Here is a 25,409-nt window from a genome sequence, read left to right as displayed (position 1 = left end):
GCAGCAATACTTAGAATAGCCAAGACATGGAACCAACATAAATGCCCATCAACGGAGGAATGGAGAAAAAAGGTGCAGTACATACTTACAATGGAATACTATTCAGTCATTAAAAAACAGTGAAATAATACCATTTGCATCAACATGAATGGACCTAGAGATAATCACACTAAGTGAAGTCAGAGAAAGACAAATATCATATGATATCACGTATATGTAGAAACTAAAATATGACAGAAAATGACTTATTTAGTTACAAAACAGAAACAGGCTCACAGACATAGAGAACAGACTTATGATTGCCAAGGGAAAAACTGCGAAGTGGGAGAGTAAACTGGGAGTTTGTGATTAACATATGTAAACTATTATACACAGAATGGATAAACAAGGGCCCACCGTATAGCCCAGGGAACTAACTATATGGAAAAGAAAATAAATAAACAAAAGAAAAAGAAGAAAGAGAAGTCACTTAGTCGTGTCTGACTCTTTACAACCCCATGGACTGTAGCCTGCCCGGCTCCTCCGTCCATGGGATTCTCCAGGCAAGAATACTGGAGTGAGTTGCCATTTCCTTCTCCAGGGGATCTTCCTGACTCTGACATCGAACCTGTGTCTCCCGCACTGCAGGCAGACTCTTTACTGTCTGAGCCACCAGGGAAGCCCATGGAAAAGAAATATAAGTAAATAAAGAAGCACTTAAATAGAATACTTAAAAAAATCAGAGTTTGATGTGTTTTCATGTCCTAATCCTACAGACACTAAGTCTTTATAATTTCCTATTTTGTATGCTTTATTTATATCACTCCAAATGAGTGACTTTGAGTATCTGTTCTCATAAATTATTTATGAATTTTAAAGCATGTCCACTATAATACAGGCTATCAGTAGCTAATGTTACCCCTTAGTAGTCAATGGAATATTGAAGAATATCCCCTAATGAATGCTGAGATAGTAATTTTCAGGTAGCAGAAAAATCATCTGTATTGTTTATAAGATGGAAACTCTTCCCAAATTTATCTTTAAACACAAGCCCTATCAAAGTCCCAGCAGATGCTTCACAGATTCTGACAATCTGGTCCCCAAATTTATACAGAAATGCAAAAGATCCAGAATAGACAAAAAAAGCTTTTACAAAGGAAACCAAGTTGAATTTCCCCAAATAAAAATATAAAGCCTCTTAAATCAAGGGAATATGGTATTAACATAAGGATAAACATATAGATTTTAAAAAACAGTGTTAATTGTACAAAAGTAAACTCATTTATGATCGACTTTTGACAAAAGTTCTCTGGTATTTTATGAGGAAAGGATGGTCTTTTCACAAAGGGTGCTGAGAGAAAACTGAATATGCATATACAAAGAGATTAATTCAAACTCTTATCTCACATCATATACAAAAATTAACTCAAAATGCATCACAGACCTACATTTAATAACCAAAATTATGGAAGAAAATATAAGAGAAAGCCTATGTGACTTGGAGTTAGACATACAGTTCTTGGTTACAACACTAAGAGTACATTCCATAAAAGGAAAAAAAAAAGATATTGGACTTTTTAAAAATCTATAAAAATTATCTTTGAAAGACACCATTAGGAAAATGAACAGAAACCTCTATAGACATGAAGAACAATCTAGGTCTGACAAAAGATTTTACAACTAGAGTATACAAAGAACTCTGAAAACTAAACAGAAAGACGAAAATTTTTAAAAAACCAATTTAAAACTGGCAAAAGACGTCACCAAAGACAATATATGAATAGCTATGAAAAGGTACATTAAAATATCCTCTACATGGTTATTAGGAAATGCAAATTTAAATCACAATACCATTGCACAGCCACAAAAATAGTTTTAATCAAAAAGAGATAATAAAAAGTTTTGATGAGGATGTAGAAAAACTGGAATCCTAATAATTGCTGGTGAGAATGTAAACAGGTGCAGTATTTTGTAAAAGAATTTGGCAGTTTCTTAAAATATTAAACATAACTTTACCATATGACCCAGCAATTCCACTCCTAGGTACCTATCCAACAGGAATGAAAATATGTATCTACACAACGACTTATACATATTTGTGTATCATTCATAATAGCAAAAAAGTAGAAATAATCAAATGCACATCAAGTGATGAACGGATAAAGAATGACTTACGATTCAGCAAAAAAAAAAGAATGAACTAATGATCCATGCTACCACAAGGATGAACCTCAAACATATTATGCTAGGTTTAAGAAGCCAGACACAAAAGACCAAATTTTATATGATTTAACTTACATGAAACATAAAAGTAAATCTATAAAAGAAAAAGCAGATGAATAGCCGCCTGGGACTAGGGGTTGGAGCAGAATGACTGCAAATGGATATGAGGGACACCTCTGGGGTGAAAGAAATGTTCTAAAACTAAATTGTGGAGATGGTTGTGAAGTTCTGTAAACAGACAAAAAAGTCACTGAGTTGCACATTGGGATGAATTTATGGTATGTAAATTGTACCAGAAAAAAAGATATTGCGTGGGAAGCATTCACATATCCTTTAGAATTGTCACATGTTAAATAATGATTTGTCCTAGAAAAATCAGCTTGACATATTCATGAATCTATCTTACTAATGAGAAATAAGTTTTACTTAGAAAAATTTCTGTGTAGGAACTTTCATCATAAAATACTAATACTCTCAAAAACATTACTAATTATAACCATCTATTTTGAAGTGACAAAATCCTAACTGGAAATCTATACAGACATGCAATTATCCATGTTAGTAAATAACATTGGGCACTAAATAATTAAATTTTAAAAGACAGATACTTCCACAATGAATTACTCAGACTTTCCATTTTGTTGTAATAAATTACTGAAGTTCTATTTATCCATAAGCACACATCCAGACAACAACAGGAAGACCTTCTGCTATTTATACATAAGTTCCTGTCCATAATTGAACTGCCTATCTTTGAACTGGGCATGCTAAAATATTTGCTGGTAACATAATACATTTATAATGGAAATGTACCTATCACATTTTAGTTGCTCTTACATGCATTCAATTACAAATTATAATAGTCATAGCGATAGTGAAGTTGCTCAGTCGTGTCCGACTCTGTAACCCCATGGACTGTAGACTGCTAGGCTCCTTTGACCATAGGATTTTCCAGGCAAGGATATTGGAGTGGGTTGCCATTTCCTTCTCCAGGGGGTCTTCCCGACCCAGGGATCAAACCCAGGTCTCCTGCATTGCAGGCAGTCTCTTTACCATCTGAGCCACCAGGGAAGCCCATACGCCCGTTTTAATAGCTTATGGCAGATATCTGGAGCCAACTGAATGAACAGAGATAGACAATTTGCACTAATCACATTAGCTGATATAATTATCTGCCTGGCCACTCGGCATGGTAACGGTTTTTGACTGTTAACCCCTGAGTTTTACAGAACTCTTAACCTCCAAATTCTTGCATTGTGAATAAGTAGATAAGATATGTTAGGTTACTTTTGCCATTTGAGATAGTTTACCACTGAATCCTCATACATCTTCAAAGTGTCTTAATCTAACTACACTGCTTTGCCATTCCAGTGCAGATAATCTCTCAAAAAGAGTTTCCAATTTTCTCATGAACTTTTTAATATTCCTCTACAATACGCTTCAGTCTTCATTTAGCCACATCTAAACTTGGTGGTATCTTAGGTCCTTTTCACTCTGAAGATATGTTTCTTCCTTTATTTCTAATAAATTTCATTTTATTACAGAAGCCAGAATAAATCTCATGCTTTTCTTGGAAGAAAAGCTATGACAAACCTAGACAATGTTTTAAAAAGCAGAGACATTACTTTGCCGACAAAGGTCCCTATAGTCAAAGCTATGGTTTTTCCAGTAGTCACGTATGGATGGGAGAGTTGGACCATAAAGAAGACTGAGCACCAAAGAAGTGATGTTAGTGTGTTATAACAACACAATTTTATCTGCTTAGAGTTCTTTAGGATAGAAGTCCTACCCAGGTCTTGCTGGGCCAAAGTAAAGGTGTCAGCAGGGCTATGTTCCTTTCTTTTTTTGTTGTTTTTTGTTTTGCATTTTTTTAAAATTTTATTTTATTTTTAAACTTTACAAAATTGTATTAGTTTTGCCAAATATCGAAATGAGTCCGCCACAGGTATACCTGTGTTCCCCATCCTGAACCCTCCTCCCTCCTCCCTCCCCATACCATCTCTCTGGGTCGTCCCAGTGCACCAGCCCCAAGCATCCAGTATCATGCATCGAACCTGGACTGGCAACTCGTTTCATACATGATATTATACACGTTTCAATGCCATTCTCCCAAATCTTCCCACCCTCTCCCTCTCCAACAGAGTCCATAAGACTGTTCTATACATCAGTGTCTCTTTTGCTGTCTCGTTCTAGAGAAGGAATCGTTCCTTTCTAGAGAAAGCTATGGTTTTTCCAATAGTCATATGTGGATGTGAGAGCTAGAACATAAGGAAGGCTGAGCACTGAAGAAGTGACGCTTTTGAACTATGGTGTTGGAGAAGACTCTTGAGAGTCCTTGGACTGCAAGGAGATCAAACCAGTCAATCCTAAAGGAAATCAATTCTGAATACTCATTAGAAGGACTGATGCTGAAGCTCCAATACTTTGGCTATCTGATGAGAAGAACTGACTCATTAGAAGAGACCCTGATGCTGGGAAAGACTGAAGGCAGGAGGAGAAGGGGATGACAGAGGATGAGATGGTTGGATGGCACCACTAATTCAATGGACATGAGTTTGAGCAAGCTCCAGGAGATAGTGAAGGACCCGGAAGCCTGGCATGCTGCAGTCCATGGAGTCACAAAGAGTCAGACACGACTGAGCAACTGAACAACGTATTATCCATAAAACTGTTGAAATAATTCAGTTCTATTTACTTCTAAATTCTAAAATAGGAAGTAAGTTTCAACTTCTGAATACTTTTTCACCTAAAGAGTAGGAAAACGTTCATACTAGCATTTAGGTCCCATTATATCATCTCCCAACTAGTTCACACTTGCAGACTATTGAATAACTGAGTCATAAACTCCTATCTAGCTCAATGGCATCTGAGTGGGTTCCTGGGAAGATGTTAAAGCAAGGACAGGAGGTATCCAAGTTTACTATAACTGGAGGTAAAAGAGTATTAAAATTCATTCAAGACACAGAGGATATGAAGTTTGATGCATGCAAATCCAGTCCTTAAAGCTCCTGAGCTCTGGAGTTTTTAGAGCCACTAGCGTGGCTGCCCTCAAATTTGAGCTTGTATAATAATTACCTTGGATTTTTATAAAATACATTTCTTAGTTTTGAGGCTCAATCTGGGATTCTGATTTTTAAGTGGATAATTTCCAGCCCCTAGTACCTCTCCCCAAAGCCATGATCTCGATCCAGGTATTTGCACACCAGACTTTAAAAAACAGGGCATCAAGAAGTATGAGCCAAAAGCTGATGGTGTGGGCTCACTGCAGAAAGTGGTCATATATTTTAGGTGAAGCCAGGCAGAGGGAAGAGGAAAAATCTGGAGTGAAAGATCTTCAAATGCTTCTGAAGGAGAAAAAAATATTTAGGTCTTACTTTTTAAATTAGAAAGCTGTAAGAAAGCAGAAGCTGCTTAAATAAAGCTAAAACTGGCCTGTGCTCCTCCTCAGCTCCATTCCCTGATCATCTGAGTTAAAGCCGAAACAGTTAATAATTTATTGCAGATATATAGACGTTAATTACGAAATGAAATCAGCTGGAAAAGGCAAGCACTGAACTATCTAATTCCCAAGGGCCTTTCTAACACCACCATGCAATAATGCTGTACGAATATCTGGGTAGCATTGAAATGGCTGAGCTCCCATTTTCTCACTTCTCTCAGTCGAAGGCTTGGCATTAGAATAAAGATGAGATGGAGACAAGATGATGTGTTCACTACGGCTGCACCCTAAATGCACTCTGCATCAAATTATGGTCCTCACTTGGCTAAGGAAATCTTAAAATTTCCTTGCAGGAAACATCCTCCCCACCAAAATAATAATCCAAGAGGGACTACTGGTTCTCCCATTGCTTTAAAACCCGTCAAGATTACTTCACTAACTCAATACGCTTCCCATCTATCAGGAACCTGGAACTCCTCTGATAGTTTTTATTTTGCGAACACAAAGCCATAAAACCATCTGGGTAAAAATGTAACTGTAATTAAGCGGAAACATTCAATTGTGCATGAGCTCAATAAAAATGTGCTCTGTTTTAGTACTGCATAAAAAGTGTTTTAAGACGGCTACTCAGAATTTCCTGAATTTAAAAAGGCATACTACTTTTATGATTCAGCCAATAAATTTCAAGTAAGTGTATATTCATATTAAATATTATCAAATAAACAAATACTATTAAACAGACAAAATTTCTTCTCACAAAACTGGTCCATGTCTGAAGTCTCTTAGGGCCCTAAGACATAGATTAACATATGATTAAAGGGGTTATTAACTTTTAATGTATAATATTGCTTTTTCCATCAGCACAATGAGTCTTCTTACTAGAATTCACTATATCACTTTCTTAAAAAAGACCAGAGTATCTGCATTTGGCCACTCTAAGTATAGAAACTTCTTCCAGTGTCACTGTCAGCAGAAACATGATCACCCATGGCGTTCTGACTTTTAAACTGGAAAATCATAGGATGTCTTAAGGAGATGTGCATTTACAGTTGATAAAACACTGAACACTTACTAAGTCAAAGAACTGTGCAAAAGACAGGCAGGACAAGTTGAGGCAAAGTGACGGTTCCTTAAAAACTATAAAGACCTTGAAACAAGGAACGATGCTGCAATGAATAGGCTTATATATAAATCTTTTGCTTATATGTGAATATTCCTCTAACACTGATTCCTACAATTGCTGAAAAATAAACATGTCCAAAATTTAAATATATACAAGAAGATCTACCCAATTTACTTCCCTACAATGTATAAGTTTGTGTTCCCCAAGCATGCCCACTGGATATTATTTATCTTCATATTCTGTGCCAATCTATGAATCAAAAATGGTTATTGAAGAAATTTTCTCTCCCTGCTTCCCTATACATTTGAAAAAACAGTGAATTTCCATTCAATATTTATATTTCCTTTTTGGCATATTCACTTGTCTATGGATGGTAAGATTACAGATGACTTGTAAATTTATGTATTTTTTAAACTGTCTCTACTCAGCTTGTAGTATTTTGTCATTAGCCTTTCTTTTTAAAATACTAATAGAAAAAGAGCCTGGCATTAGAAATGAAAAAGACCAAAAACCTAACAAAAAATGAGTTGAATATGAACACAAAATTTACAGGATAGGAAACGAGAAAAAAATGTGGAGATGGTCAGTCACACCATAATACAAAAACATGCAAATTAAAACTAATTTGAGAAACTTCATTTCTTTGCTTATTAGATTTTACAAGGATCAAAATGTTTAATAATACCCATGCTGGTGACAGCATATGTGAAAGATGGACTCTGGTTCTCTGCTGACCTCAGAAAGTAAAGCAGCACCCACCTCCATGGGGTGCAATCTGGCAATTTTGCCCCAAAATACCAACACACAGGCCCTTTAACGAGGTTATACATGACGTAGGCAAAATGGCATAGCACTATTTATTTAGCACTGATCATAGCAGGAACATACTGGAATCAATCAAATATATATCCACACTGAACTGATTAAGGTGATTATGGCATTTTCTGTAGTCAGATAGAACAACCAAAAAAGAAAGAAGATTCTCTTTACGCACTCGTATGTGATAATCTTGCCTGTCAGTGCGTGTGTGGATAAATGTGGCTTTACAAAGCTCTTTATACATACATTTTATTCATTTACGAATCAATTACCTCTGAATCACACAATAGAAAGTATTATAATAACCCTGGTCACCTCTGGAGTGACTGAGTGAGTGAAAGTCGCTCAGTCGTGTCTGACTCTTTGCGACCCCATGGACTATACAGTCCATGGAATTCTCCAGGCCAGAATACTGGAGTGGGTCGCATTTCCCTTCTCCAGGGGATCTTCCCAACCCAGGGATGGAACCCAGGTCTCCCACATTGCAGGTGGATTCTTTACTAGCTGAGTCACAAGGGAAGCCCAACAATACTAGAGAATAGACTGATCCTTTCTCCAGGGGATCTTCCCGACCCAGGAATTGAACAGGGCTCTCCTGCACTGCAGGCGGATTCTTTACCAACTGAGCTATCAGAGAAGCCCGGTCACCTCTGGAATGGGATACTAATAACCGGGGAAAGGGTTTTAGAGGAAGATTGTTTTGTTGCATAACTTTTTGGAGGTGCTGTGTGGTAAAGTCTCGGTCCTTACAATTTTGAAAATGAGTTTATTCTCCCTTTAAAAACCTAAGTGGCAGTTTGGCTGAATCCAGGATTCAAAATCACATTTCCTCAGAAATCTGAAGCTATCAACTCATGACCTTCTCACATTCAGCATTACTAATTCAATCTCTCCTATCAACTTCATACATTTTAATGTAGATAACCTTTCCTTTACTAAACACATAGAATTTGTCTCTTTCTCTTTGACTTTCTAATATTCTGCCACAATAAGTCTAGGTTTGGGCCTCTATTTATGCTACTCTGAGTCCAATGGTTGATGCTTCCATCTGAAGCTGTGCAACCTCCTTTATCTCTGGGGCAAATTTGATTGACATCATAGAAAGCTCTTACCCTCTACCTAACCAACACAGGTTCCATCAGCTAATTCATCTCAAATCACTGAATGAATTAACATATGCAATATGCTCAACGCTCAGAGCAATTAATTCCTCCCTGGTCTTGCTGCACACAATTACTCCCACCAGTCAGCACTGTGTTCACCACGAATCAACTATAGTTGTTTGAACACATATTCACAACATTTAGTAATCACATAATTTAATCAAACCCTAAATACTAACGTCTGGGAAACAGAAGTGCAAAACATGTCTTTGATTTCATGAAAGTTCTGGAAAAACCAGAGAAAGATTAAGTGGCTTAAAAAAAAAAGTGCTATAATTTTGTTTGGGATGAAACTGTACAGGATTTGGAAGTTTCAAATGTCCAGGGTTCTACACAGAAATTGCCTTGCATTTGTCTTTTAATTTTTATTCCAAATATAGCAACCTATATTGGAAAATGGTTTTGGCTCATGGTGAGTAAGGCTCACCTGGAGTACCAGTTAGCTGACCTACATTCAAAGGCATAGTATCTGGCCTCACACCCAAAGATTAGCTAATGAATGTATATTCTGGTGATTTATGTTAGAATCAGATGTTTAGGGCTCATTTGTATGCATTTTAAAAACTCTATCCTTTAACTTACTTTCTTAAATTAACTCCCACCAAAGAAATTTGGACCATCTAGATCTGATTCATGGCTTACAACTTTTCTTTTGTGTTTTGCATCCATTTGTCCTTTATATTCTATTCTGGGATAATTTCTAGGTTTGCCTTCTAGGTCACAAACGTACTTACCAGTTCATCTATATAATTTTTATTTCTAATGATCATATAATGTGAGTTCTGTTGTATCTAATCATTTTTTATGGACAGCACTGGTCCTGGATTTTATCCCATGCATGCTAAGTAGCCTCAGTTGTGTCTTTTTTAATTGGAGGCTAATTACTACACAATATCGTAGTGGTTTTTGCCATACATTGACATGAATCAGCCATGGGTGTACATGTGTTCCCCGTCCTGAACCCCCCTCCCACCTCCCTCCGCATGCCATCCCTCTGGGTCATCCCAGTGCACCAGCCCTGAGCACTTTTTGTGACGCTATGGACTATAGCCTACCAGGCTCCTCTGTCCATAAGATATATATCCCTTCTTATATTTCAGTTAAAGTATGCTATGTCATCTATTAAGATTGTTGCTCCGTGGTTTTAATCAACCAGTTTGATGACCCTCTTTTATATGATTTCTTAAGAGTGTGATATTCATAGGTGTCAGCTCCTCTCTCTATGGTTTCCTGTTCACCCATCTGTTGTGACCAGCTTGCCTCTAGTTACTTGGAGAGCTACGTGGGACCATCTACTGGATGCAGAAAGCCAATGGCTCAGGTTCTGAGAGTGGAGACTGTCTGTCCTCTAGTATCATGTACATGTCAGGAAAGCTCTACCTCTGTTCTCTCCGCTCTTGTCCAGGGACACACATTTGGCCTCTGTTGCTTGGCGCAACTAGATGGCAGACAAGCCCAGGAGTGTTGCTATTCCAGGGTCCCCTTCCGTTCACGGCCTTCTCTTTCCCCATGTGTGCAGCAGCACCTCTGCCGTACCTGCCACCATTCATACATGTTCTCTAATACCTATATGTTTTCCATTAATCTGATCCACAGATTTGCAGTCTTTCAGGAGATATTCAAAATTTCTGATGTACTGATGGCATTCTTTTCAAATACTGCTTTAGATTTATTTAGAATATATTGTCTCTGTCATTCCTAAGATTTGTCTTGAACAAAGTCACTGGATGTGTGAAACTAGTCTGCAATCTTACTTTTTCATTTGGATACTCATTCTACTTCTAGTCCAGTTCTCCTGGATCTGCACTACTCTTTCCCCGTCCTCATACCCTCCTCTCCTATTTCTGTACTGGTACTTGGTGAAGCTCCTTGTCCAAAAAGGATGCTCCCAAATATATGTGTTCTAAACTTGCCATAGCTCAGAATACTTTGATTTACATAAGAGAGTAAATTCAAAAACCTGAAATTTACACAGGACTGCAGATTTTGTATCAAGAGCTTTTCAGAACAACTACTATGTAAAACCCTAAACTTACAAAACTCCAAATTTAAGGTTTAGTACTTACTCTTTATCATTCTGGGAAAATAATCTAAATATTACTGAGAGCCATTTCAATAGTTCATTTAAAGAGAATCATAGGCAAGGAATGCACTGATCTAGTTTATCTTGGCCCAGTGCTGAGGTGTGCTTTTTTTTTTTTAAGTGTTAATTTTGAACAAACATGATTTTTTCAGTCTTTCACGGAATTTAATTTGTTGCTTTCTTGTACTTTTTTTTAGAGATTACTATTTAAAACAGAATAAACTACCATATGCGTAGTTTTATTTAGTGACTTTTACTGGTTGTCTCTAAAAACTAGATATCTTACAACGTTCTGAAAATGAAGAGATGAACAAGAGAGTATCACATAGCACTTGGGACATTCCTACATTTGTACGTAACTCAACTTACTTTATTTCCCTATTTATATTTGTGACTGGCAAGCCAGATTGGGATCTCCTTGAAACATACTAAGCCTTCCTCATCTTCTTTTTGTATTCTCTTGGTATACCATGCCTTGCTCAAAAGGGTCGTTCAATAAATGTTTAATTATGTATTATTATTAATGTGCTCATTAGATCTAATACATGGCTCAAATAAGATTATTTTTCAATATTAGAGACTAATGTGTGTGTTCAGTCACTCAGTCATGTTAGACTCTTCACAACCCCATGGACTGTAGCCCTCCAGGCTCCTCTGTCCATGGGATTCTCCAGGCAAGAATACTGTAGTGGGTTGCCATCTCCTCCTACAGGGGATCTTCCAAACCCAGGGATCGAACCCAGGTCTCCTGTGTCTCCTGCTTTGTAAGGCAGATTCTTTACCATGGTACCACATGGGAAGCCCCCATTAGAGACTAATAAGGGAAAATAAATCATAAGAACATGTCATACATTAAGTGATAGATATACAATTTGTGCTTTTTATAAATAGGAGAAATGGGATCCGGAAACATTAAGTACTGTGCGACCCCATAGACAGCAGCCCACCAGGCTCCCCCGTCCCTGGGATTCTCCAAGCAAGAACACGGGAGTGGGTTGCCATTGCCTTCTCCAATGCATGAAAGTGAAAAGTCAAAGTGAAGTTGCTCAGTCGTGTCCGACTCTTAGCCACCCCATGGACTGCAGCCCACCAGGCTCCTCTGTCCATGGGATTCTCCAGGCAAGAGTACTAGAGTGGTGTGCACCTTCATATAAAGACATCAGGATGCCTCACATTAGAATTACTGGATCACAGAATTTTGGAAACGGAGAGGAACAACAATGTAGTCCTACAATAATCAACAGTTGAACAGAAAAGGCCCAGGCCCTAGCAGACAAGACGTTTGAGGTCTGCTCTCACCTGACAGTTTAGGATCACTTCCCCTTATTGCACTTTCTGGCCTCCTCAGAGGAAACATGTTTGTTTGTTTGTTTGTTTGTTTCTTCCTACTCCCTTGATAGGCTCTACATTTTCACATCACTCAGTCTCTTCCCTCTATCCTCAGCATTCCCAGCCCTTCCGTGCCTGGAGAAATTCGGCTTCTCCTGCTTCAAAATCCACTGAACCTCTATTTCCCTTGGGAAGCCTTCCCAAACTCCCCAAGCATGACTTAGCCTCAGGCATACATTTGATTTATCATGCTGGTATGTCACTGTTTCATGACTACTTATATCCTATCTACTTGTATATGATGTTCTAATCTGCAAGCCCCTAGGATATATTTAGCATGCAGGAAAATTCTCATTCTATCATCCAATTTCAATTAAATCATCAGATACTCATTTTACTTATGAAAACTGGATCCCAGAGAGGTAAGGAACTTGTCAATCATCAGGGAATAGGCCAATGTCAGAGCTCAGATAACAAATTATGTTTTCTCTTTCCTAATCCACCCTCAAAGGGAAAGGGCTGGCATAGTGGAGTCTAGAGTAACAAACCTACCCTTCTTGGCTATTTGCCTAACTTTTTACTCCAAGTCTGTATTTCTGGTGAACTCAGTTCTCCTCAACAACAAAGACTTCCCAGTTCAGAATACATATATGTGGCTAATAGGAAAAGTGAGTAAAAGTCCAACATGATAAACAGCAAGGTATGTCAAACTCCTATTCAGTCTATGAAAAACCTACTCATAATTGTAACTTTGCTCCTCTAAGGATGGAGAGAAGGCATAGTTCATTTGGAAAATCTGACCAAAAGCCCACACTGAACACAGAGAAATGCTTTATCCCCTACTGCTTCTACTGCATCAGGAACTTTTTATATGTAATTATTTAATCCCTGGCCAAAATCCAGTGGACAATGAAATCCCTACAGAATGTCTCCCCCAGTGAAGTGTTCAAACATTAGTTCCACAAAAAACATTTTTTAAAGTTTTTCATGTAATTTTTCCATGTCATTTTTTTCACTTATGGCTAAAAATGTCCATATTTGAATATTCACTATTATGAGCATCTGCTAAAATATAGCCCTATTCAGCATTTTACATCACTTTTGCTATGGGACCTTAGAAGGGCATAGGTAAAAAATTCCAGTTTCATTTTGTTTGGATTTTAAACCATTTTTTCCATCTCATGGCTTTGGGTGGCTTTGACTGTGCTGATGTCTTCTGCTGTCCATTACTACTGGATTTTTCTCCAAATGAGCAGGTTGCTTTTAGGGAAGTCCTTGTGGATCTCATCAATGGCTCAATTGGAATATCAAAATGAAGACACAAATCACATGGGTGTTTATAATATTTTGCGGATTTTGCCTTAAAGAATTATTAAAGTTTTCAGTGATGATGGCCATACAAGGTGTATGTACTTAACTCCCCTGAAATGGACCTATAGCGATGGTACTTCTACGTTGCAAGTTATGTCTACCACAAAGTAAAGGCCAACGTAACAGGAGGTAACAATTATCCCACACCCTGGGTCAAATCAGAGGGGGTGGAAGTCACTATTGTTCAGATAGAGCAAATGGCTTTTATTTTCTAGTTCCAGCTGGCCTCTGAGCCAGGCTCTCAGCCGCGCTACTTTCCTCCCTGGAGTGGAGAAAAAGAAAAGAAACTATGGCCAAATAGTATGTAAACCTTAGAAATGTTAAATCTTAGAATCATAACCCTTCAAGTTCTGATTGGATTCTCTGTCATCCATTAGTCAGCTGCTCGTGGCCTTTGACTTAACTCCTTCTCCACTCGTTTCTCACAAGAACAGTGAACAGGTGTCCCGCGTGAGCGTGGATGTGTCTAAATTCCAGACAGATGTCAGAATATAACTCCCTAGGGAACTGTTCTGACAACTCTGAAGTAGGACATGAGAAAGAAAGAAAGAAAAAAAAAAAACTTATGAGATAATAGATGAGAAACTGGAGGCGGAGGCAAGGAGGAGGAGATTGAGCAGAGAACGAACTTGTTATCTTCCAATCTCCTAAAAGACACCACGTGGTGGGCTTATTTTGAAAAGCAGAAACAAAACCAGTGGGAAGGGTTGCAAGGAGACAGTGTTACCTAGTAATTCCAAAAAAATTTATAAGCATCTAGCAGAAGATTATTAATCCATTCAATTAGATTTCGGATTCACTGACTGCCCTGGAGGTGTTCTGTGGGCGCTAAATGGTGGAGACTCGGGTGGTGTAGGCTGGGCGAAGTTCAGGGCGCGCTCTGAACGGGATGAGGTGCAGGCAAATTTGCCTGGTCTACAAGGGGAGAGGGAGGAGTGGCAGGGGAAGAGGAGAGCTGGGGAAGGAAAGGGGCTTACCAGGCCACCTCCGCAGGTGCTGAAAGAGGCCAGCGAGCCGGGTTGCCGCAGCACAGCCCCGGTGTAGAAGCAGGCGGCGTCATGCGGCGCGGGAGGGCGCGGGGCGGCTGCCTCCCGCGTGGGGACCGGGCCCGGGCCCGGACTCGGCCTCTGTTCCACAGCGAAGCGCGGCGCCAGGAAGCGGCCGTCTCTCCGGAGCAGCAGGTAGAGGTCCCGGGAGAAGGCCGGGATCCGCAGCAGAACCTCGTCGCCGTCCGGCTCGGCTGGCTGGGCTGGGGGCGGAGACGGGGGCGGCGGCTGCCACGAGGCCGGGGCGCCCGGGGACAGGGCGGCAGCCCCGCTAGATCCCCGCGGCAGCTCATGAGACTCGAGCTCCTCATCCTCTTCGCCCCCGGGCGGCGGGGGTCGGGGCCGCGGCTCAGATCCGCCTTCCACAGGCTCCTGGGGCGGCGCCGGGGCCACGGAGCGCACCTCGCGGGAGCTGCTGGCTGCCGGCGCCCGGACGCCTCCGCCGCCCGTGGCTCCGCGCGCCCAGCCTGGGTCCGCGCTGCCCCCGCTGCCGCCGGCCGAGTCCACCGGCTCCCGGCGCCAGAGTGCAGGAAACACGACTTCCCACTCCTCGCGGTCGGGGGCGAACTGCAGCCCTGCGGGCGGGGCAGACAGAAGTGCGGGGCTTAAAGAGCCGCGGCCTCAGTTGCACAAGCATCCCAGAGTTCACACTCCGCACACACACAGGGCTCACGGCTAACGCGCTGGAGACCACCCGTCTAGCCCCTGAAACTTACAACCCCTGAAGTCTGGCGATCAGATTACAGACCCCAGCATTTTCAAAATAAAAGTACGATTATCGGGGCGGGGGGAGGGGGAAAGCGGGGCTGCAAAGTTTGGTGACAGCACTTAGTTGCAGAAAAGAAAACCGGTGCAAAGGCTCCAGCACAATTAAAATTTTTCCTTCAGTATCTGCCAGAGCAATTTCTTTACTTCCCAGATTTCCTCCAGGTGCTGTAAACGTACCTTTGCACATATTAACTCTCAGGAGAGGAAAACTAAGCATTTCACGTTGTTGAAATGAGGCCACGAGAAGTGCGCTTAAGCTCAGGAGCGTGACCCTCTGCCCACACTCTGGGTTTTGTTTTTTTTTTTAATTGCTGCCCGCTGACTGAAGCGACTTTGCAGCAGCAGCAAGCCCTGCTCACCGCGCACAGTTGCGCCAGCCCCAGCGACCCGTGCGTTCCTGGTCTCTGGCTGGGGAAATTGGAAAAGCAAGCCCAAAGTCACGGAAGAACTTACCTGCAACGATCCCATTCGACAGGACCCCCAGCTGGTAGAGGAGGCAGCAGCAGCAGATTTGAGTCAGGCGCATCTCGCGGCTCTTCCCCAGACCGCGCTCCCGGGCCGCGCGCGCGCCTCCTTTTGCGCGATCCACCGCCGGCGCCTCCGCCGCCGCCGCCGCCGCCTCCCGGAGCGCAAGGAGGCCGGGCGGCGAGTTTGCCCAGGCCCTTTGTCTGCCGGGGGGTGGGGTGGGGGGTGCTCTGTGACTCCGAGAGGCTGCCGGAGCACGGCTGGGGGTGGGGTGGGGGAGGAGCGGGGGCAGGCAGCGCCGCGGCCCCGCAGCGCCCCGGCTCCCCGGCGAATTAGGTGAGGAGTCTTATTTTCTGTGTTCTGGATGTCGCAGGAGTTTCCGGAGCCCCTCAGGACAGCCCCGCCACGGTCAGCCGAGAGCCGGCAGGCGCAAGGCGGGCAGCGCTGCCTCAGGACTGGCGGAGGACGGCCCCGCGCGGGTAGGAGCGCTGCAGTGTCCGAGCTGAGGCTCGTCGCCGGCACCCGCGCGGAACTGCCAGGGGCTGGTGCCACGGTCCCGGCAGCCGGGCTTGTGCCAAGCTCCGCACCCTCCTCGGGACCGGCTCCGGGTTCCCACCCGCCGCGGCGCGGCAGGGAATTTGGAAGGGGATGAGGGGAAGACACTACTCGTGAGGTGGGTGTGGAGAGGATTAAAAAAAAAAAAAAAGACTGAGGCAGATCCGACGAGAAAAAGGAACCAAGGGGCGGCCGCCAACCGTGACTTTGCGGGACAAAGGTCCCAGAACACTGCACACGTGCTCACACGCGCGGTTGGGGTGGGGTGGGGACCCAAATTCCCTCACCTGACTCCTGATTGGCCATTCTGGGAGGCGGATTTGCATCCTTAGGCTGCACCTCCTTCTCCCTGCTGAGGTGTGTGCAGGTAGAAGGGCCGTCCCCTCCCCACCTCCCACCCCTTTACCAGGGGTTCCTCTTTCAGTGGAGTTCCCCACCCATCCGCACAGCACACAAAGCCAAATTTAGTGCAGACTGGAGCACAAAGCAGCGGCCCCATTTGCCAACGACCTTTGATTTTTCTTCCCATCTTTGTCTCTAGGAATCTTCTAAGCCTGGAGATAATGTAATTCGTCATGGAGTGTGCTTCAAAGGTTCCCAGGATAGTAGACACCCTGACATTTCAGAGCCCTTGTCCCACCTTATCTTTCTGGCTTTCCATTCGTGAGTGCTATCAGTTTCCCTCTCTCTCCCTTTCTCTCTCTCATACACACTCCAAACTACGGTTAAGATGAAGGAAACCAGCATTAAATACTGTAGTCTAAAGATCTCAAGCCAAGTGAGTTTATTTTGCCCTTTTACCTTTTTGGTGTTGTTGTTCCTTTAAAAAAAGATGTTTTTACTACTTCTGTCTTTGAAGAGCAGTTCAGCCTTAAATATTCTTGCTTCTTCTGTGGCAGCTCTTCGTAGTTCCTACCTCCCCCCCCTCGGCCCCCCCCCCGCACCTTTCTCTTGGTCACATCGAAACGTTCACGTCAGGCTCCAGGGTGATTGATCTAACCTGCCATTTGCAGCCTCAGAACTAGGCCAGGTGCCTATAAATAAGAGTTAATGCAAATCCGTTTTTAAAAATTCCAGCACTGAGGTTGGTTCCCCACATCCTTTGTTGTTTTACCTTCTGTTCTTAGTGTCAAAGGTGACTACTCTGTCTTTAAGGGAGGCAGATGATCTTATTTCAAAGGAAACCCATTGTTTGAATAAGCAGGGTCCTAGAATACTTTCTTTGAGTTGTCCAGAATTTCAAAACAAACACAAAGACACTCTAGGTATGTCTGTCTCCAAACCTTGTCTTGTAAAATCTCTAGAGCTGGAGTAACTAGGGTGGGTGTGGGTTTCCAGACACTCAAGAAGTATCTGGTTTGCTTAGGCGCCTACACCCTCGTTTTTATGGGACTCAATTATATGGAGTTAAAACTAGGCAAGAAATCAGAGGCAGTTTATTTTTAAGAAATAAAGCAAATTTTTAACACTGAAGGTTAGTTTCAACGAAACACCTCCACAAGGATTTGAATCTTAAAGCGTTTCTCATGTAATTTTAACCAAAACGTCAACAAAAATGTAAAACTGTAGAAGAAATGCCCATTGAATTGTGTGTATTTGTTGGAGTACATTTGTGATTCCTTAAAACTAGATGAGCTGTATGATTATATTTAAAAGCACAGATTGCCTGTGTAAGTTCTCATCTTTCCCTTTTCTTTTCTCCAGCTATATAACAGCCATTAACCATCCCAATCCCTTACAGTAAAGGTTAATACTGATTGTTACAGAAAAGTTTGCCTAACTCCCAGCTGGTTCTACTCTTTCTCCTATTTGAAATACTCTTATAATTTATTTGTCTATTTTCAAAGGCTTTTATAAATCATTTGGGTTGTAATGACTCGTGTAAATATTTCTTCTACCAGACTATCAATTTTCTGGAAAGGTAGGAATTATTTCTTTTGTATATCTTTCTTTACATCACCCTGTCTAATACAGAGATTTATCTACCAAATGCGTGTGGAAATTCTCAGGAAATTCTCTAAGATGCTTTAGAAGATGATAGAGATTGATTTCTGTGTGGTATTTGATTCCAATTCCTTGATCCAGAATTACAAGGCTATATCTGTTGGTGATCAGTTACTATCAGCATGATTTATCTATCTTACAGAGAGAATAAGTCTAACAGAGAAATGACTTGTGTGAAGATTTTTTGATTAAGTAGAAGAGACTTAAGAGGTGCAAGTAAGAGCATCAGTTAAATTGGGTGTGAGTATGTATGTACGTGAAAAAAGAGAACTAGCCTGATTTGGAATTTATTGGATTGTACGTGATGAAATAGAGGAGAAAAGGCAGGACTGTGACATGTGTGTGCATTACCAACCCTAGAGGAAGAAAAGAGCAGCTGGGAAAAATATGTTAGTAAAGACAGGTCACTACATATGTCACCAGATGGTAGCTAGCGTCAACCAAGCCCTGCTTTTATGGGGTGGAGGTAAGTGACAAAGCATCAGAGTAAGTGGAACCAACTGTTCTTATACCCCGGGTGCTCACGTGTTGCATTTTATAACCCATGCTTCTTTATGTAGAAAGTTGACTTTGAGGCCTTCAGCTCTTCATCATTCTCTTCACTCATTGGCCCTAAGCCTCTCATGACCTAAAGCTAGTTTCAAATCCTTTCCTGACTCCAAAAAACTTTAAAATCTTAAGAAAATACAAAGAACCCTTTCACTGAGCTGCATGAGGATATCAACTCCAGGTAGCACTCCATCTAAATCGAAATCAAGACTTAAGCTAGTTCTGGCCATGATAGAGTAACAGGAACCAGATTTAACTCTCGCCTTAAGCAATTAGAAAACAGACAAAATGTAAAAAACACTGTTTTCCCCAGCATACTACCTGGTAGCAACTTAGAAGCTTCAGCACAGGGAAGAGAAATCTAAACAGAGTCCTGAAGACTAGCTGAGTTGAGAAGACAGAGCAAGATGGCTAGAATTTACAGGACACCATATACCAGAGAGGAGAGAGTAGCATAGAGAGTGTACATGCATGCTAAGTCACTTCGGTTGTGTCAGACTCTGCGACCCTATGGACTGTAGTCCTCCAGCCTCCTCTATCCGTGGTATTCTCCAGGCAAGAATACTGGAGTGGGTTGCCATGCCATCCTTCATGGGATCGTCTCCACCCAGGGATCAAACTCACATCTAATGTCTCTTGCGTTGGCAGGTGGGTTCTGTACCACTAATGCCACCTGGAAAGCCCACACAGAGAATGTAGTGATTAGCTATTGCTGCATAACAAACTTAGCAGTTTGAAACAACAAACATTATATCTCACATGGTTTCTGAGGATCAGGAATCTACAAGTAGCTAAACTGAATATTTCTGCTTGGGGTTTCACACAACATTTCAGTCAAACTGCTGACCAAGACTATGGTTTCTGAAGACTTAGTAAAGATAGAGGTTCTATTTTCAAAGTCACATAACAGTTGACAGGAATCTTTGTCATATTGACTTCTCCATAGGGCCTCTCATTACATGTGTTGCCTCCAAACAAGTGATGCAGGAGAGATACTGCACCAAAACTGGAAGCTATGGTCTTTTTATAACCTAATATTGAAGATGACATACCATTATTTCCACCATATTCTCTTCATTGGAAGCAAATCACTACATCCAGCTCACACTCAAAGGGAGAAGTAGCGAAGAATTTATGGATATATTTTTAAAACCGTAAGAGGGCACTTATGACTTCTGGCAAAAAATTATCTGCACTCCCTTCATGTGTAAAATACACTCATCCTCTAAAGTGAAAGTGAAGTCGCTCAGTCGTGCCCGACTCTGCGACCCCGTGGACTGTAGCCTACCAGGCTCCTCTGTCCATGGGATTCTCCAGGCAAGAATACTGGAGTGGGTTGCCATTTCCTTCTCCAACTCATCCTCTAAGTCTCCTATCAAAAGGTTCATCTTATTGAACATTAGCTCAAAGTTCATTAAGGAGAGCTCTTTGAATTTAGTCCTCTCTATATATACATTTGTGAATCTAAAGGAGCAATTTATCTGCCTCTCAGTACCCCCACTATATTGTGGTAGAACAAGCAGAGGATAATTGCTATAGACATTTATGCTCGAAAGGAAGAAAAGAAGGCACTTGTTCACAGCAATTCTGAAATCCTATTGTCAAAATGTAAAGTTCCTTGACTATGCCTGAAGGTCTGAGAACAACTCTCCATAGCTCTGGGCTCTGCCCTCTGAGAACTTGTATCTACCCTGGTTGAGTCATCCTTTCATTTTCATGAAAGGTAGTAAGAATTTGCAGCTGAGAACTTTTCTCACTTGATGGCCTGACAGTAGAATTCATGGTTCCAACAACTTCATAGCATTTTATATAATCTCTGCCCCCTTTTGGACAGAAATATTTCTGCAAATGTAATTCTATTTTTCAAACTTTGTGTCTTCTGCAAATCTTTAATGGGGGGTCACTTCATTAGACACAGGCATACTCTCAAACCTCCATAAGCTTAAACCCTTCCCTACCTTGAGTTTCTGATGAAACTGTTAGAGACAGCACTCTTAGACTTCTTAGGAGCCCTATTGTTCGACTGAAAGGATCTGGGAGATACACACTGAAACACTTTCAAGGGCCTGTACTCTAGGAAACTCTGAGTGGCCACATGTAATCTTAACAAGGGACTTTACAACCAAACCTTTGGCTTCATCATTAGACCATGGTTTCCTGAAACCATGTACCTGTACCTCTTTTATCTGATGCAATTTGATCATAATTATCTTAATTGTTAAAATAATTATTTGATTTTAATTATTCAGCATTATTTTCCAGAAAAAGTCTGAAATTTTTCAGAGCCATCAAGATATAGCTGGTTTTTATTAACAGTTTTTATTCAGTTTATCTCTCTTCTTTCACATTTTCTATAAGAAGAAATAAACCAAGTAGTACCTTCAGCATTTTTTTTGAAGTCTTCTTAGATTGATGAACCAGTACATTCTCCTGCTGTAGACAATGCTGTTCCTAAATAAAAAGGATTCCTTTTCCTTTAGTTTTCTATAATATTTACCTCACTTTCCTACAAACCCTTACCTATAGCTTTACCAAATGTCATATGGCTTCAAGTAAAAGCTTTTTAAAGGTATTAAACAAATTAAATTTGTAGTTAAAAAACTTTCAAAAAAGAAATGTCTAGTTCCAGATGGTTTCAGTGGTTAATTCTACTGAACATTTGTTTTTAAAGTAACACCAATTCTACATAATCTTTTCCAGAAAATAGAAGACCACACTTTGCAATTAATTTTATGAGGCTGACATTACCCTTATATCATAACCAGACAAAGCCAGTACAAAAAGGGAAAATACAGACCAATATCTCTCATGAATATAGATGCAAAATCAACAAAATATTAGCAAATTGAATCCAGAAATATATAAGAAAAATAATGTAATATGACCAGTGAGGTTTATTTAAGAAATGCAAGGCTAGTTCAATATTCCAAAATCAATCAATGTAATCCACCATAACAACAGACCACAGAAGAAAACCACACGACTATACCAAATGATGCAGAAAAGGCATTTTACAAAATTCGATAGCCATTCATGATTAAAACCCTTAGCAAACTGGAATAGCAAGGGAAGAGAAATTCTTCAACTGGGTACAGAATATTTGCTTTTTAAAATTGCAACTAAGAGTGAAGAACTGAATGGTATCACTCTAAAACTGAGACCAAGGCGTGGCTGTCCACTCTCTCTACTCCTATTCAGCACAGTGTGGGGAATTCTAACTAGTACCATAAAGCAAAAAAAAAGAAAAGCAATACAAAATGGAAAAAGATAAATACAACCATCCCTGTTTACCAATGAATGTTTGTCTATATAGAAAATCCTCAACATAAACATTGAAAAATTCCTAAAGTAATAAGCAAGATCACAGGATACAAGCTCAACACCAGAAATCAACCAAATTTCTGTATACTAGTGACAAATTGGAAACTAAAGTTAAAATTTAATAACATTTACATTAGCTCCAAAATAATGAAAGATTTAGGTATAAGTGTAATCAAACGTATAGGATCTATATGCTGAAGACCATAAAACATTAAAAAATTAATAAAGACCTATATAAATGAAGAGACATTGGGTTCACAGGTTGGAAGAATAAACATTCTAAAGGTGACAATTCAGTCCAAATTATCTTTTTTATAGAAATTCCTATCAACATCCCATCAGGATTATTTTATAAATATGAAACTGAAATTTAAATATATATGGAAAGAGAACAAAACTAAAATAGTGGAAAAATTGGCAAAAGAGAATAAAGTCTGAGGACCTATTACTGGCTGATATTAAGGTATTCTCTATAGGTACAGTAGCCTCTGGGGCTTCCCTGGTGGCTCAGCAGTAAAGAATCTGCCGACCAACGCAGGAGACGTCGGTTTGTTGCCTGGGAAATCCCATGGACAGAGGAGCCTGGTGGGCTATAGTCCATGTGGTCACAAAAGAGTCAGACAAAAAAAAAGAGTCAGACACAACTCAGCGACTAAACAACAACAGTAACCAATAGATTATGGTATTCCATAGATTATTGGATCAGAATAAAGAATCTAGAAATATTTTCACACACTGCTGTAGCTAAGTCGCTTCAGTCGTGTCCGACTCTGTGCGACCCCAGAGACGGCAGCCCACCAGGCTCCCCCATCCCTGGGATTCTCCAAGCAAGAACACTGGAGTGGGCTGCCATTTCCTCCTCCAATGCATGAAAGTGAAAAGTGAAAGTGAAGTCGCTCAGTCGTGTCTGACTCTTAGAAAGCACACAGCTAATTTCTGGAAAAGGTACAAAAATAATTCAGTGGAGAAAGGTAATCTTTTCAAATGGATTGGGAACCACTGGACACTAAAAACAAAAAAATAGTTTAAAAATTCTTAACTGAATTTCATCCCTTACACAAAAATTAACTCAAAATGGATCATAGATCTCAATGTAAAATGTAAAAGCTAATAAACACAAAACTTCTAGAAGGAAGCATAGAACACAGTCTTTAGTCTTCATGAGTTCTTAGATATAACACTAAGCACAAAATCTGTAGAATAACAGTAATAATAATTTAAAAAATAAAGATAAATTAATTTTAAAATATAGATTGGAATTCATCAAAATTAAAGGTTTTTTTCTCTGAAAAAAGACGCTAATAAGAGTTGGGCCATAAACTGGGAGAAGATATTTGACAACCACATACCTGACAAAGGATTTATATTCAGAATATTGAAAACAAAAAACAAAAAAACCTCTTTGAAATAATTACTAAGAAAACAATCCACCTAGAAAATAGACAAAGGACTTGAAAAACAAGAATATGCAGAATCAATAAGCATATGAAAAGATATTAAACATCATTAATTGGTAGAGAAAGTGAAAGTTGCGCAGTCATGTCCAACTCTTTACAATCCCGTGGACTGTACAGTCTATGAAATTCTCCAGGCCAGAATACTGGAGTGGGTAGCCTTTCCCTTCTCCAGGGCATCTTCCCAACCCAGGGGTTGAACCCAGGTCTCCTGCATTGTGGGCAGATTCTTTACCAGCTGAGCCACAAGGGAAATCCAATCAGTAGAGAAATAGATATTAAAAGCATAAGTAATTATTAATCACATGCCTATTAGAATGGCTAACATACAAAATATTGAAAACTTCAAATGAGGACAAGGCTGTGGAATCAACTGGAAACCTCATACACTGAATGAACTACAGGATGGATCTCAAAGATATTATGGTAAATGAAAAAATCAGTCAAAATGTTGCATACTATATGATTCTATTTACATATTATTCTGAAAATGAGAAAATTATAGAAATGGAGAACATATCAGTGGCTGCCAGGGGTTATGTTTGGGAGGTGTTTGTGTCTCTCAATAAATGGCAACGGGAGTTTTACTATGATAATGGAACAGTTCTGTGTCTTAATCATGACTGTAGTTCCATAAATCTATACGTGATAGTGTTTCATAGAACTATACACACGTGCACACACACACATATACACACACAGAGATCCAAGTAAGGTCTGTAGTTTACTTAATAATATTGTACCAGTGTCAATTTCTTGGTTTTGGTAATATACTATGGTATAAGACATTCAGTTCAGTTCAGTTCAGTTGCTCAATTGTGTCCGACTCTGCGACCCCATGGACTGAAGCACACCAGGCCTCCCTATCCATCACCAACTCCCAGAGTTTACTCAAACTCATGTCCATTGAGTTGGTGATGCCATCCAACCATCTCATCTTCTGTCGACCCCTTCTCCTCCCACCTTCAATCTTTCCCAGCATCAGGGTCTTTTCAAATGAGTCAGTTCTTTGCATCAAGTGGCCAAAGTATTGGAGTTTCAGCTTCAACATCAGTCCTTTCAATGAATATTCAGGACTGATTTCCTTTAGGATAGACTGCTTGGATCTCATTGCAGTCCAAAGGACTCTCAAGAGTCTCCTCCAACACCACAGTTCAAAAGCATCAATTCTTCAGCGCCCAGCTTTCTTTATAGTCCAACTCTCACATCCATACATGACTACTGGAAAAAACATAGCCTTGACTAGACAGACCTTTGTTGGCAAAGTAATGTCTCTGCTTTTTAATATGCTGTCTGCTGCTGCTGCTGCTGCTAAGTCACTTCAGTCGTGTCCAACTCTTTGCAACCCCATGAACTGCAGACTACCAGGCTCCTCCGTCCATAAGATTTTCCAGGCAAGAGTACTGGAGTGGGTTGCCATTGCCTTCTCCGAATATGCTGTCTAGGTTGGTCATAACTTTCCTTCCAAGGAGTAAGCGTCTTTAATTTCATGGCTGCGGTCACCATCCCCAGTGATTTTGGAATCCAAAAAAATAAAGTCTGACACTGTTTCCACTGTTTCCCCATCTATTTCCCATGAAGTAATGGGACCAAATGCCATGATCTTGCTTTTCTGAATGTTGAGCTTTAAGCCAACTTTTTCGCTCTCCTCTTTCACTTTCATCAAGAGGCTCTTTAGTTCTTCTTCACTTTCTGCCATAAGGGTGGGGTCATCTGCA

General features: G+C 40.7%; 1 protein-coding gene across 1 annotated transcript in view; it reads right to left on the bottom strand.

The window, feature by feature from the left end:
- ADAMTS19 (ADAM metallopeptidase with thrombospondin type 1 motif 19) overlaps positions 1-16,043 on the bottom strand; it is a 267,865-nt gene extending 251,822 nt beyond the window's left edge. Inside the window, exons 1-2 of the mRNA XM_027547039.1 lie at positions 15,797-16,043; positions 14,507-15,150 (exon numbers count right to left, since the gene is read on the bottom strand). Of these exons, the coding sequence (XP_027402840.1) occupies positions 14,507-15,150; positions 15,797-15,869 (717 nt within the window). The 5' untranslated portion in view covers positions 15,870-16,043. The remainder of the gene's footprint in view (positions 1-14,506; positions 15,151-15,796) is intronic.
- Between the last annotated feature and the right edge of the window lie 9,366 nt (positions 16,044-25,409).

Source organism: Bos indicus x Bos taurus, chromosome 7 (assembly GCF_003369695.1).
Source record: "Bos indicus x Bos taurus breed Angus x Brahman F1 hybrid chromosome 7, Bos_hybrid_MaternalHap_v2.0, whole genome shotgun sequence".
In the NCBI taxonomy this organism is placed as follows: domain Eukaryota; kingdom Metazoa; phylum Chordata; class Mammalia; order Artiodactyla; family Bovidae; genus Bos; species Bos indicus x Bos taurus.
Note: the sequence above shows the minus strand (reverse complement) of the source record. Positions and strands in the feature narration are given on the sequence as shown.